The sequence below is a fragment of the Bos mutus genome, chromosome 13, assembly GCF_027580195.1.
Source record: "Bos mutus isolate GX-2022 chromosome 13, NWIPB_WYAK_1.1, whole genome shotgun sequence".
Taxonomy (NCBI): domain Eukaryota; kingdom Metazoa; phylum Chordata; class Mammalia; order Artiodactyla; family Bovidae; genus Bos; species Bos mutus.
Window position 1 is genome coordinate 50,151,501 of NC_091629.1, and position 14,490 is coordinate 50,165,990.

General features: G+C 50.8%; 1 protein-coding gene across 2 annotated transcripts in view; it reads right to left on the reverse strand.

The window, feature by feature from the left end:
* Positions 1-1,526: 1,526 nt before the first annotated feature.
* MTCL2 (microtubule crosslinking factor 2) overlaps positions 1,527-14,490 on the reverse strand; it is a 75,689-nt gene continuing 62,725 nt past the window's right edge. For both annotated transcript variants that reach the window (XM_070381696.1, XM_070381695.1), the window contains 2 exons: positions 12,487-13,840; positions 1,527-9,807 (listed from right to left, as the gene is read on the reverse strand). In XM_070381696.1, coding sequence (XP_070237797.1) covers positions 9,655-9,807; positions 12,487-13,840 — 1,507 coding nt within the window. In that variant the 3' untranslated portion in view covers positions 1,527-9,654. The remainder of the gene's footprint in view (positions 9,808-12,486; positions 13,841-14,490) is intronic.

The window sequence follows — 14,490 nt, forward strand, 5'->3', positions numbered from 1 at the left end:
CTTCCTGAAATTTCCACCGTGTGGTTCTAGCATGTTGACTCCCAACAGATGTCTAAAGCAGAAAGTTGCTCTTTGTTCCCTGAGTATCACTTTCTGGAGCCTAGTTCCTTCTCTTCCCACCCCACTCCTTCAGCTCGTTGCACGGCGGGCAAGTATGTTGCCTCGTGGAATCCAGAACCAGTACATCCTCTAGGTCCTTCCCCTACTTTCAGTTCTTCCATGACTCTCTACTGTCCACATGATGTAGACATTCCTTCCCTCATAAGGCACTGTGTGATCTCACCCAGCCTCTTTCATCGTTCCCCACACCAGTGATCTCTTTCAGTTCCCTGATCCTGCTCTCCTTTCTTACTACTAAGCTTTCTACATGCTGTTCCCTCTTCCTGGAACATATTGTCTCCATCTCCTGCCTGCAACACATCACCACCTCCTTCATCTGTCAACATCTCAACCTTAGGAATCATTGCAGCCTTTCCTGATCCCTCCAGCTCCCTGACCACCCCTTGGCCACTGAATTTGCTTTCCTCTTTCTCAGGTTCATATATTGTTACCCTCAATGCCCAGCACAGGCCTGGCTGTTGTTAGACCCTCAAAAAAGAGATCTGGAATTCCATGGTGATCTAGTGGTTAGGACTCATTGCTCTCACTGCTGAGGGCCGATATTCAACCCCTGGTCTGAAAACTAACATTCCACAAAAAAAAATAAATAATTTTCATGTGGTTGCTGGCTTCCAAGATAGCCCCCAACGACCTCCACTTTCTGCTGTTCATGCCCTTGTATAGTTCTCTTCCAAAAGGAATACGGCTAATCTGTATAACTAGTGAGATACTGCAGAAATGATAGTGTATGATTTTCAAGGCTTAAGTCATAAAAGACACTGTGACCTCTTCTGCTTTCCTATAGATCACTTGCTCTAAGGCAAGCCAACTGCCATGTTGTGAGGATACTCAAACAGCCCTAGGGCAAGGTCCACAGGGGGAGGAACTGAGGCCTCCTGCCCACCCTCACTTACCAGGCATGAGTAACCCGGCTTGGGAATGGATCTTCCAAGCCCCAATCATGCCTTCACATGATTGCTGCCTGATTTGACACTTGACTGCACCCTCAGGAGACCCTGAGTCGGAACAACTTAGCTCTTGAATCCCTGACCCATGTCATCTGTGATATAATAAATGTTTGGGGATAATTTAATTATACTGTAATAGATAATTAACCCGTCATTTTTTTGTGATAAATATTTGAAGTCTTCTGTAGAAAGTTCAATTCCATTTTTGATGACTCTGCATTTGTTCCTCTGTGCTGTGGCCTTACCACCCTTCATGGGATACTCTGAGGTGTCAGCAGTCAGTAGCTGGGAGCCCCTGGTGGCTCCTCCCAAGTGACCCCAGACCAGCCAGTTGGCTGTGGCATTCCCAGGACTCCCTCCTTCCCAGGCAACTGGGTGTGGGGTTGAGTCAAGTTCCAGATCTGCTGGGGACCGCACCCACCTCACATGAGAAATCAGAGAAGCCAAGTCCATGGAAACTGTTCATATGACATACTTTATTTCCAATCTACAACCATTAAAAACCCTTTGTAAGTTTACACTGTACAGTTATTCTCATGTCTGAAATAAGACACGGGAGGGAAGGAGAGCTGGCGGACTGGACCACGGTTGTCTAGCACCCAATACCTCCTGGGAAGGAGCCTTCTGAAGAAAGGAGTAGGGAGGAGAAAGAGTGGACAGGAGAGGCAGAGAGTTTGGCCCAAGGATGCCCCTGGTCCCTTCCTTCCCAAAGGCCTTTCCCTGGGGACCCCTTGGGCCCACTTCAGGGTCCACACCAGGAAACCGGGATGGTCAGGAAGGGGGTTTCACAGTATTGGCGGGGGGTTCGGGATGGGGGGCCAGGTTGAGGGACAGCTTTTGGTCCTCTCCCCTCAGCCCCTAGGGGCAGGAGCTGCTTTTTGGCACTGTCTATAAGGTCTCCCTGAAGGTGGGAGGAGGAGGAGGAGGAGGAGGAGGAGCTGGCTGGGGATTTAGGAGTCTTTCTTTGAGAACCTAAGTTTCTTTCCATTTGAAAAGAAGCCATAAGCCTATGGTGAGATTCCCAAGGGATAAAGGGTCAGGGTCTTTTGTCCCCTGCTCCCCGCCCCCCCCCCAGGATGCCAACCCCCTGCCTGGCTGGCACAACCCTATACAACCTTTAGTAAAACCCAGACAAGTAGGAGAGGTGGGTAGAACTGGAACCAAGCCAGGGGTAGGGAAAGGAAAAATGCCTGCCTTTCCCCAGCCCCCCAGTTTCTGGGAAGAGGAGAACACAGTTGTGTTTTGGTTTGGGTAGGGATGGCCAGGGTTCCCAGCCTCAGAAATCCAGATGAGCTTGATGTTTCCCACTTGTTCCTGGGCAGGACCAGCCTCGGTCCTTCACCAGGCCACACTATTTGCTGGTTTAGATCGGCAGGTAGTAAACGCCTATGTATATCAGAATCATTTAGAGGGCTTGTTAAACCCCCCGATTGCTGCCCTCCCCCCACCCCCGCCAAAGTTCTAGTTTTGTAGTTCTTGAGTGGGGCCAATACTTTGCATTTCTGTCAAGTTCCCAGGTGATGCTCTGGCTTCTTTGAGAACCTCCAGGCATCTCATCCTCAGCAACTTGGTGCCCTAAGAAGACAGTGCCAGGGAGCTGGGCCACAGCTGCCAAGGCCCTGCCTTAGAGGCACCAAATTGGGAAGCTGCCAGGAATAGACTTGTGGTGAGCCCCCCTGTGCAGAGAAGTAAACTAAGGCACAGAGGTCAGTCGCGGAGCTGAGAGAGGAGCCAGGACACCAGGGCCCAGTGGAGAGAGGATGGTGATGCAGGACCCAAAAACATGAGGCGTGCTCTGGGGTCCCTAAGGATCATCTTCGTAAAATCATACAACCAACCAAACACAGAGAAGTTAGGACAACTGCCCAGACCTGGGCCAGGTCTCCAAAATCCTGGCTGAAATTCCTTTTCACAGGAGCAGTTCGAGTGGTATAGAGCGGAGAAAGACAAGATGGTCGGGCCTTGATGACTTTGGCCCTTCAAGGATGCTTAGGGGAAACCAGAGCTCCTTTCCTTACTGCCTGGGGTTCAGGGAGCTGGTGAAGGGCAGGAAGGGAGGGGAGCAAGGCTGATGGGGTAGACAAAGGAGGGTCCAAGGACGGTGTGGGGAAGGGTAGGGTGGGGCAGCCCTAGACAAGGGGTCACCTTGTCACCAGTTCCCTTTGGTTCTTGGCTCTGTGGACTTTGCAAACTGCAAATACTACGGAAGGGATAAGGGGTAATGCCAGGGTGGGCTACAGGTTCCGCCAGGGCAAGCTATTCAGAGGCAGAGAGATCCAGGGGAGGGTAGAGAGGATGGTGGGATGTCAAATGGACAGGCAGATGGACGGACAGATGGCCAGGGAGAGGAGGGAAGAACCCAAGTCAGGCTGCATCTGCTTTACAAATAAGGCTATGGAGGACTGGGCAGGATAGGGGAGGCCAAAATGGGGGTCCCAGTGACCTCCGCCAAATCCCAGTGGATAGTGCTGGGGTCCTGTCGGGAGGCTGTGGACAGAAGAAAATGGGACTCAAGGGTGAGATGGGGGTGTCTTTCTGGGCTGGGGGCGGTCACTGGGCCAAGCCCAGCCTGAGGCATCGGGGAAAGGTTCCCCCTTCAGTGTGAGAAAACAAAACAGAACCCAGGAAATACAATCAGATCTGAAAGCAAACATCAGGAGTTGGGAGACCACAGACACGGGAGGATGGGGATGTGAGCCTGAAGGGCCAGGAAATCCACAGGAGGCCATTCTGGGAGGTCTGAAGGGGGTGGGTGCTACAAAGAAGCCCGGGGCTCAGAAGAGGAAAACCTGGCCATGGGTCAGGGCCACTCGGTCTGCTGGTGGGAATCAGTCAGAGAAGAGGAGGCAGAAGGGGAGGCTTTGGAGGAAGGTGATAAAACAAAGGATGGATGGGTGGTGGGAAGCAAACAGGCTGAGCCCAGAGAGAAGACAGGGTTCAGCCAAGATCAGGGAATGGTAGGTGGGGTCTCACTCACCCCCGGGAATGCAGAACCTGCTGGGAGTCAGGAAACCTGAATTCTGGTCCTGACTCTGCCTCCAGTTTGCTGTGTGACCTTGGGTGAGGAACTCCCTTCTCTGGGCCAATTCCTCATCCAAAAAAGTGAGGGGTTTGACAAAAAAGGACCAACACTGTGTGATTCCACTGGGAATACTTAGAACAGGTAAATTCATAGGGACAGAACGTGGAATAGCGGTTATCAGGGGCCTGAGGGAAGGATGGGGAGTTACTGTTAGTGGGTACAGAGTTTCAGTTTGGGGTGATGAAAAAGTTCTGGAAATGGATAGTCCTGATGGTTGTACCACTGTGTGAATGTATTTAAAGCCACTAAAAGGGCTAAAACAGTAAGTTTTATATTATGTATTTTGGGCCACAATTTTTTAAAAAGTGAGAGGACTGGTCCAATTTATTAGCCTTTCCACTCACTAAGACTAGTGAGGGCACTAGGGGACAATGAGTGTGATCAGACCACTTTAGATCAGTGTAGAACCTTATGTTTGCCCACGTAGACTCAGGCACAGTATTGTATTTGGTCCTCAGCACTGCCATGTGAGGTAGGATTTCTTCCACTTTGCAGCTGGAGGAACAGAGGCACAGACTAGCCACATGCTCTGGGGTCAAGGTCATTCAAGTCAGTGGCAGTTTATTATCTTTAAAATCAGTTCAGTTCAGTGACCTGGAAAACATCCTTGCATTTTAGGTTCATACCACAACTGACTTAGTGGCCTTTGAAGAAAGGACGCATGCTCTAAATTAGCATAAGAATTTGCCTCCTGGGGCAAATATTGTCACTTCCCATGACTGGATGATGAGAGTCGTGAAAGTTGATGTGCTTCCCTTTTCACCATGGCTGCCAGGAAACTCCAGAGTAAAATTTAATTGCAGGATTATGGGGATCATGTCAGATAGATATAAGTGTGTGTGTGTGCGCACGCGCGTGTGCACGTGCTCTTAGTTGCTCAGTTCTGTCCGACTCTTTGCAACCCCATGGACTGTAGTCCTGCATGCTCCTCTATCCATGGGATTTTCCAGGCAAGAACACTGGAGTGGGTTGCCATTTCCTCCTCCAGGGGATCTTACCAACCCAGGGATCAAACCCATATCTCCTGCGCTGGCAGGAGAATTCTTTACTCACTGTGCCACCTGGGAAGATAGATTTGGGGAATGATAATTCCTCTTGCCTTTTGCCCCCCTTTTTTTTTTTTCCTGTTGTCTTACTGAACTTCACGATTAGGATTGTAAATTGCCTCCAGTGCTTTTTGGAAATTCTCAGCATAATTAACCCAAATCAGAGCTGGGTTGAGGACCAGGTCCCCTAATTCTCAGCTCAAGGCTCTTCTAAAGATATAACACCGTGGTTATTGGGCTTAAAAAAGATGGCCTAATTGGAGATGGTGAAGGACAGGGAAGCCTGGCGTGCTGCAGTCTATGGGGTCACGAAGAGTCAGACATGACTGAGCAACTGAACAACAATGGTCAAGGCTGTGAACATCAATGGTATGCACTGGTATTTAGGATCTCTCTGGGAGTTTGTTAGATATGCAGATTCCTGGCCCTCTGGGGTGAGGTGGGGGCCAAGAAGCTGCATTTTGGACATGTCCACAGAGGATTCTGATGCAGGGGTCCCCACACCACCCTCTGGGACACACAGGTCCAGAGATTCAGGGTAGACTGGTTTTATGTCTGGGTTGGGCAGTGGCATAGTCTGGGTATTCTGCACCCACACAAAGCCCCCAGTGGAGCAGTAGGTTAACACAGCAAGGGACAAGGTTGGACTGAGGGTTCCAGTGGACCTAGGTTCTAGTCTGAACTTGATGACTTCCTAGTTAGGTGACTCTGGAATGAGACCTGTACCTCAGTTTCCTCATCTGTAAAATGGGAGCACTAAACCTTGTCCTGCCAAGGTTGCCTCCCAGAGTTAGCATGTAGAAGCCTGAAGGAGATGTGGCAGGGGAAGCAATTTCTAAATAGCCATGTGCTCTAGAAAAGGTGTCCAGGGACTTAATTATTAATGAAGAGGTGGTGAGATTGGGGGGCTGATGAGCCTGGAAGACTGGCAAAGCTGGGGAGGGCATTCTAGATGGGAGAGGAGAGGGAGGAAGGCCCTAGAAGTTGGATGGGCAAGAGGAGAACAGGCCATGTGATGAAACCATGAAAAGTGGATGCAGGCAGGCAGGAGAGAGCCATGTGGCAATCAGGGCACAAGAGGGTGAAGTCTTAAACCCTCAACTTTGTCACCTGGGAAAGCAGCTGGTAGAGGAGCATCCCTGGGGAGACCAAGGGAAGGGTCCGTTTTCAGCAAGACCTCTTAGAAGGGGTTTTTTAAATTGGTCAGCCTTTGGTGGGGACAAAATTGGGGGGGAGAGGGCTGCCAGGGTGACAGGGACTTGAATATTGATACCTCATGCATGCAGGATCTAGGGGCCACTGACATGCCAGAGTAATTTGATTTTCATTTCAAATACAGACATCATTGCCCCCAGGAGGGTCTGATTTGGCTATGGGAAGAGGTCAGATGTCAGAAACACAAGATCATCCAGTTTGGGGTCAGTCATGGCAACTGGTCTTCCATTTCCCCTCAACCAACTGTGCCAACACAATGGATCCAAGCCTAGGGGCCTGTAGGGAATTAGGACCCCGGGGTTCCTTGGGACTTTGGCTGAAGAGAACAAAGATGGAAAGGAGAGGAAAAAGAAGGATAGAGGGCGAGGAAGAGAAGGAAGTTGCTGAGAGTAAAGAGGCAGCAAAGAAGAAAGGGGAAAAGGGCAGTGTTCCTTCCTGGGACCCGGTGCTCCTGGGGAGTCCTCACGGTGGGCCAGGCAGTTTTCTGCTTCCGGAATGTTACCAAGACTTAAAAGGCATTTGAAGGAACAAACAAACTTAGAAATTACATTCCAAAAGAGTAGAGAGTTTTTACAAGACAACCCCCCACCCCCCAAAAAGAAAACACAACCAGTTACTAATTAAAATGCTAAAACCCAAATCAAACCAATATTTACATGTAACATTTTCAACCCCATCAAGCCCCATGTCCAGAGGCTTCTGTAGGAACAGTGATGAGTGACCTTGCCCAGTGGCATGCAGGAAGCAGAAACTGGGACTTTACTGAAAACCAAGGTCTGAGGCCTCTGACACTGGCTGAGGGCTGGGCGGCCAGGCGCTAAGACAACGAGAATGCAAGGACAATCTTGGATGAGAACAATGATGGTAAGGCTGAGCAGTCAGCAGGGTCCAGGTCTCGTGAGGATTCCTCCCCAAGGCTAGAAGTACAGCCTCCCTGGCCCTCTGCAGCCCGGGGAGGTGGCACAAGGCCTCTGGTAGCTTGTGGCCTGGTGTGAACCCCCCTCCCTTGGAGATGGCATTGGAGGGGCTCCCCTGACCTCTTGGGTGGGAGCACTGGCATTCCAGAGGGGCCTGGCCCTTGGCTCCACTGACCTGCCTGCTCTGCCCACACAGGTCACTATGGTATGAGGAAGTGGCTGGTTGTACTAATGTGACCCCAAAGTTCTGCCGATAGGCAATGGAGATGAAGGTATTTGGGTAACTGGTCCAGGTGCCCCAGAAAGGGCAAGACTGGGGGCTGGTGGGTGGGAGCGCAGAGGCATCTCCTGAGTCCTAGGGGACACACTAGCAAAGCTGCCGGCTTTCAGTCTTCCTGATAGAAAATTCACAGATAAGCCACTTTATCCTGATGTTTTCATTCTGAGCCCCCAACCAGTTACACACAGATATGCAGGTACGTGTGCAACCAAAATGGGTTCACTGGCACCAGGGGGAGACCCCCTGCATTCCCCTGCCCTGTCACCACTGCAATGAGCTGTGCTGCAATCCGTCCGATAGCTCAGACAGCTCACATGCAACGGGGAAGGGTGGGCAGTGGGGTTCGGACTGAGAGACGAGCCTGGAGAGTCCGTAAGGCTAAGGAGAGAGGCTGGTGAAAAGGCTGGAGGCTGGTGAGAACTGAGGCAGGCTGGCAGACACTCTCAGATCCATGTGCAAAGCTGCAATAAACAACATTCTCGAAGTTCAGTCCTGTTTTCCTGCGAGTTCTCACTTAGGGAACTTGGAGAGATCTCCATGCTCTTGATAAAAGCCTTAGTAATCTGTGTTGGACTCATTAGAAACCAAAAAAAAAGGTGTCAGAAGGAGGAAGGAAAATGGGAAGTGATTGGAAAGCGGTGCTGCTGGCCCTCTGTCCTGTCTGTATTTACAATCTCACGGCTGGGGGCCGGGCAAGTAGCAGGTGTGGAGCATAGAAGTGGTGCTCTGAGGCCAAAGGGTCAGCAGATTTGTGGGGACCTCTGCTGGGGCCCCCTCCAAACCTGAACCAGGAGACCAGAGCGCCTGCTGAGTTGCCTTGTCCACAGAGAGGACCTTACACCCATCCATCGTGTTAAAGCCTTGCATTGTCCCAGTGATGAGAGTACATGTCTCAACCTCCAATAAATTACCTTAGGGACTTTGGGGTAAATTAAATTATTAAAATAAAGTAAAACCACCTTAAATATTTATAGTAAGAAAAACTCAAAATAAACAACCTCGGCAAGAAATGTGTTTCCAGGCCCCAGTCTATTGCCATGTCCCGGGGCACCGGCCTCGTGGAAGGCTCCTGGGCCTGATCTGGCCAACCGGGGGCCTCTTTTGGGGAACATCTTTGCCCTCCACCAGCTGCAGGATGTAAACACAGTGGAGATGAGGCACCCCTCCAGGGTGCTGGGGCAAGAGCCCCCAGCAATCAAGGCAGTGGGCAGTTAGGCATTTATTTATCTGTGCACCAGGTCTTGAGATGGACTCTACCTATGTCTGTCCTCAAGGAGTCTCCTGGAAAGGCTGGGGTCCCCCCAAGTCAACTTAACAAGAAAGGTAGTGCCAGTGGCTCCCCGACCCTGGGTCCTGCACATTTCTACCTCACGTTCTAGGTCTTGCTGCATCTGAGCTATGGGCAGGGAGATCCAGGGCCCCAGGATTCCAAGCAGATACCTGACTGTGGCTACTGCCCTATCATATCCCCTAGAGCTGCAGCAATCCAGAGCAGCAGGGCTGGAAGGAGGAGGCGGTGGCGGAGGGAAGAGAGGGATGGGGTGACGCCCAGCTCAGCTCCACCAGACACCCCACATTGAGCCCTAGAGCAAAGCCTGTTCTTCTCATCGGTGTTTCCTCCCCATGAATAGGGATGTGGTTGGCCAGGAACATCTCTGTGAGCCCTTTTCCCTGAGGCGCATGGCTGGAAGTAGATCCTTTCCTTGGCTCTTCTCAGAAGTGGGTGTGGGTGGAACCAGGCAAGGCTCTCCCAACTTATGACCCAGGAATCAGCTCTCAACGGATCTCTCTGGAGACGCTTCTGAAACCCAGTTTTGGTCTTTCTCCCACTCACTGCCTTCCCCTGGGAAGTCAGAGATCACCACCCAGCAGTCAGCAGGAGACCCCGCTTTACCTGGCTGGGAAAGCGCTTCCATGGCAGAGATGCAGCCCTCCAGGGCGAGAGATGCAGGGAGCTTGCGGGCCCCAAGCATCTTCTCCTCTCCACTGGTTCCCTTTGGCTGTCCAGGGACGGGGGCTGGTCGAGGTGAGGAGCTCCGCTACTCTATCACTCGCTGGGCGGGGCTGCCCGCTCCTCCCCACCCCAGCCAGACTCTGAAGGGTGCAGCCTGCACTTGGATGGAGAGTGGCGGATGGCAGAGCGGGATGGCCGGGCGAAGCAGGAGGCGAGAGACTGGGTGCTGCAGTCACACACTGCATCCTGTGGGGGGAGAGAGAGAAGTCAGGAGGAGCCTGGAGGCACCGACTGACCGCCCACCCCGGGACTGGGTGGCCAGCCAGGCAAGCAATCTGGACTCAGCTGTGCCCCGGGACCAGTTCCTAGGAGCTGTAGCCCCTCTTTGAACCAATTTTAAAAACGTATTTTCTTCCATTAGAGCAGTAATGAACGCTCATAAATAAAACAGTAATGAGTGTTCATAAATAACATTTCAGGGACTTCCCTGGTGGTCCAGTGGTTAAGAATCCACCTTCCAATGCAGGGGACTCGGGTTCGACCCCTGGCCGAGGAACTAAGATCCTATATGCCATGGGGCAACTAAGCTGATGCACTGCAGCTAGAGAGACGCCTGCACACTGCAACTAGCAAAAGCCTGTGTGCCGCAAAAAAGACCCAGTACAGACAAAAAAGCAAAACAAAAAAACCCAAACATTCCAGAATATAATAAACTCTGGAATATACATAAATAAATTCTGGAACATACCTTTACCAAAATGATCTCAACTCCTATAGTTTACTTTGTAATCGCAAAGACATGAATACTTTTTTGTCATTATGTATGTCCAGATCTCTTTCTTTTTAATGGCCACACAGTATCCCACTGAGTGGAAATAGCTTAATTTATTCATCCAACTCATTTTTTATGTGTTTTAAGTAGTTTCTAATTTTTTTTACTACTACCAACACACAGGGATAATGGTTAAAAGTGCTGCTATACATTATTTACAATTGCCAAGATATGGAAACCTAAGTGTCCATCAATAGATGAATGGATAGAATGCTACTCAACTATTAAAAAAAAAAAAGTAATTTTGCCATTTGCATTACCGTGGATAGACTCGGAGGGCATTACACTAGGTAAAGTTAAGTTAGACAGGGGAAGACAAATACTGAATGACATCACTTATATGTGGAATCTAAAAAATACAACAAACTTGTGAATATAACAAAAAAGCATCAGACCCACAGATATAGGGAACAAACTCATGGTTACCAATGGTGAGAGGGAAGGAAGAAGAGGCAATATAGAGGTAGGGGATTAAGAGGTACAAATTATTAGGAATAAAAATAAGCTGCTGCTGCTGCTAAGTCACTTCAGTCGTGTCCGACTCTGTGCGACCCCATAGACGGCAGCCAACCAGGCTCCCCTGTCCCCGGGATTCTCCAGGCAAGAACACTGGAGTGGGTTGCCATTTCCTTCTCCAATGCATGAAAGTGAAAAGTGAAAGTGAAGTCGCTCAGTCGTGTCCGACTCTTCGAGATCCCATGGACTGCAGCCCACCAGGCTCCTCTGCCCATGGGATTTTCCAGGCAAGAGTACTGGAGTGGGGTGCCATTGCCTTCTCTGAAAAATAAGCTACTAGGATATATTTTACAGCACAGGGAATATAGTCAATATTAATAATGATTACAAGTGGAGTATAAACTTTAAAAATCATGAATCACTATATTACACACCTGTAACTTATATAATATTGTATGGCAACTATACTTCAAAAAGCACCAAAAACGTGCTGCTGTAAAACTTGATTGGTTGGTTCAAATTCTAGCCCAGTTACTTACCAGCTATGTGACCTCGAACAAGTTTTTTAACCTCTCTGAGCCTTGATTTTTTTCTCAAAGTTGTTGTGATCAACTTTGATCTCAGCCCGGATTTTTTCCTCAAAGTCTGTTGTGATCACAACAAACTGTTGGCATAGTGCCTAGTAAGTCTTAGCAATTTTTATTAATAATGCAATACATTTCTTTATATACATATCCACCTCTGTAAAAATTTCCATTGGCTACATTCTTAAGAGAACTACTGGATCAATGGGTAATAAGCATATTTTACATACTGAAAAATGTTTGGGTCAACCAACATGCAAAATACAATCAGCTTTGTATTACTGGTTTCGTGATACAGTTGTGGTTATGTGATTATGATGATTAATTTTGTGTCAACTTGACTGGGCCACAGGTCCAGACACCTGCTCAAACACTATCCTGGGTACTTCTGCGAGGATGCTTTTGACTGAGATTAACACTTAAACCAGTAGACAGAGTAAAGCTGCTTGCTCTCTCTAACGTGGGTGAGCCTCATCCAATCAGTTGGCCTACTGAACAGAACCCAGAGGCTGACTCTCTGTGAGTAAGAAAGAATTCTTCCTGCCTGATGACCTTTAGACTGGAACTACATCAGCTATATGTGCTGTACTGGAACTATAACGTTGGCTCTTCTGTTTTCAGGCTTCTGGACTCAGTCTCTCTGTCTCTGTCTCTGTCTGTCTCTATACACACACACACATTCTCACGCATGCATAACCACAAAGCCTACTCCCAAGTTTCTCCAAGGAACTCTAATATAATGGCTGTGTTCAGTTTGTAAGAATTCAATAAGCCATATTTTTTTACAGTATGTATATTAAACTAACAAAGGTTTTTTTTCATTAAAAAAATAGGAATATTTTAAAGTGTTTTTTTTTTTTTTTTTTAATTTAACGCAGCCAGAGAGTATAGGGAAGTAAAACACTCACCATATACTCTTGGGGGTTCTAGAAACTCAACAAAGTCTTTGGAAAGGAAATTCAGTAACACTTATCAAATACTTTAACAATTTACCCATTTATAAGACAAATGCACCTCAAAAGAAAAAGGGCACCTCGCCCCCAACCCACCTACCTCATTGGGAAGGACCGTGGCTCCATCTCCATCTCGAGTGATTCCATCCTTCCCCACCTGCGGGAGCACGGAGAGCCTGGCCTCCTCACTGCCGCCCGACTTGCCCACCTTCTTGTTCAGGATCCTAGCCATGCCCTCGGGTTGATGGTAGCTGGCGGGGGAGAGGGGCTCCGGCTTCTTGGAGCCCTCTTCCCCAGCCGTGGACGCCGTGGGGCTCGGCGCCCGACCGCACACGTTGCGGAAGAACTCCTGCACGATGCCGTACTTGGGCGGTTCAGGCTTGGCCCGGGCCTCGGACATGCCAAGTTTCCAGACCGACTCCGTGCTCCCCGAGTGCTCCACCACGCTGAAGAGGCTTGACAGCCCGTCATTGATGTTCCTCAGCACAGGGCTGTCCCTCGTGGTGGTGGAGCGGGCCCAGGCTGAGCCGTTCTGCTTGCCCTGGTGCAGGTTCCACAGGCTGCGGTCCTTGGCCCCGTCCAGCTTGGACACAGAGCGCCTCTGGAGCTTGGGCGAGCCGTACTTGGGTGAGCAGCAGGGCCGTTCGATGCGCGCATGCACCTTGTCCAGGGAAGATGAGATCTGCTTGCTGCGCACGGACACGAGCGAGGAGCCGCGCGGCGACCAGCTCTTGCCGTGCAGGCTGCCGCGGGGCGGGTCGGTCTGCAGGCCCACGCTGACCGTGCGGATGGTCTGCGTGCCCACACTGGCCACGCCTACCGTCTGGCTGGACGTGCTCTTCACCTTCCGCTCCAGCGAGCCCGAGCGCATGGCCTGGCGCACGCAGTTGGTGATCTCCTTCATGTCGTCGCTCATGTTCCCCGACATCTCAAAGTCATGTAGGGCTGCAGGGAAGCCAGGCCCTGCTGCCGAGGGGCCGCCCCCGGAGCCCCCGTCCAGGCGCTGCCGGGAGAAGTTGCAGAGCCAGCGGCTGTAGGAGCTCTCGGCCAACCCGTCCGCCTCGGCCGACTCTTTGGGCTTGGCTGTGGTGAAGAGGAAGCCCGGCTCGATGATGATCTTCCCCTCCCTGTCATGGACCACCGGGACGCCCAGGCGCCGGGCCACCGGGGGGCTGTAGTACACGCGGATGCCCGTCTTGTCGGGTGCTGTGTAGCTGCGTTGCATCTGCCTCCCCGCCGGCTCCGGGCAGCCCAGGGCACCCAGGCGGTTGCAGTCACGGGGCGAGAGCCCTGGCTGTTCGGGGGCACCCTTCTCAGGGTCCACTGGCTGGGCGCCCACGAAGGCAAAGGCAGGGCTGTTGGGCAGCTTTTTGCCCCGGGAGGCTTCCCCGGCGAGGTACGGGGAACAGTCCAGCAAACTCTCAAACTCCGACATGGAGGAAACAGATTTGGTCCTGGGGAAGAGCAGAGAGAATGGCTGAGTTAGTGGAAGATGCCTTATACAGAGCAAGCACTCTGGTCTTCCTCGCTGGTCCCTGCGCTTCACAGGACCTGGGACCATGGCGGTCCTGCTCACCTCTTGTGAAAGATGCTGTTGGTGCCCTGCCTCTCACTCCCTCCACACGCACACCCACAGGTGCAGTACTGCATGGTCCGAGCACCTGCCATTCTCCATCTGAGGGCTTTTTTTCTGTCTGCAGAAGCATACTTGGCCTCCACCCAGTTGTTGTTTAGTTGCTGAAGTCATGTCCAGCCCTTTTGTGACCCCATGGACTGTAGCCCACCAGGCTCCTCGGTCCATGGGATTTCCCAGGCAAGCATACTGGAGTGGGTTGCCATTTCCTTCTCCAGATCTTCCAGACCCAGGGATGGAACCCACATATCTTGCATTGCAGGCAGATTCTTTACCACTGTGTGGAAACTAAAAATTTCACATGATGTATAGACATAGCCATCAACAAACCATGGGTGGGGTTTGGTAATTTGATACCAGTCCCCAGGTCCCCGTAGGTGCAAGAACTCACGCTCCACTCTGGCTCCCAGCAATGTTGTGAAATAGCTCCAGCTGCCCACGTGTAACCTGGTTGATAACACCTCCTTTATA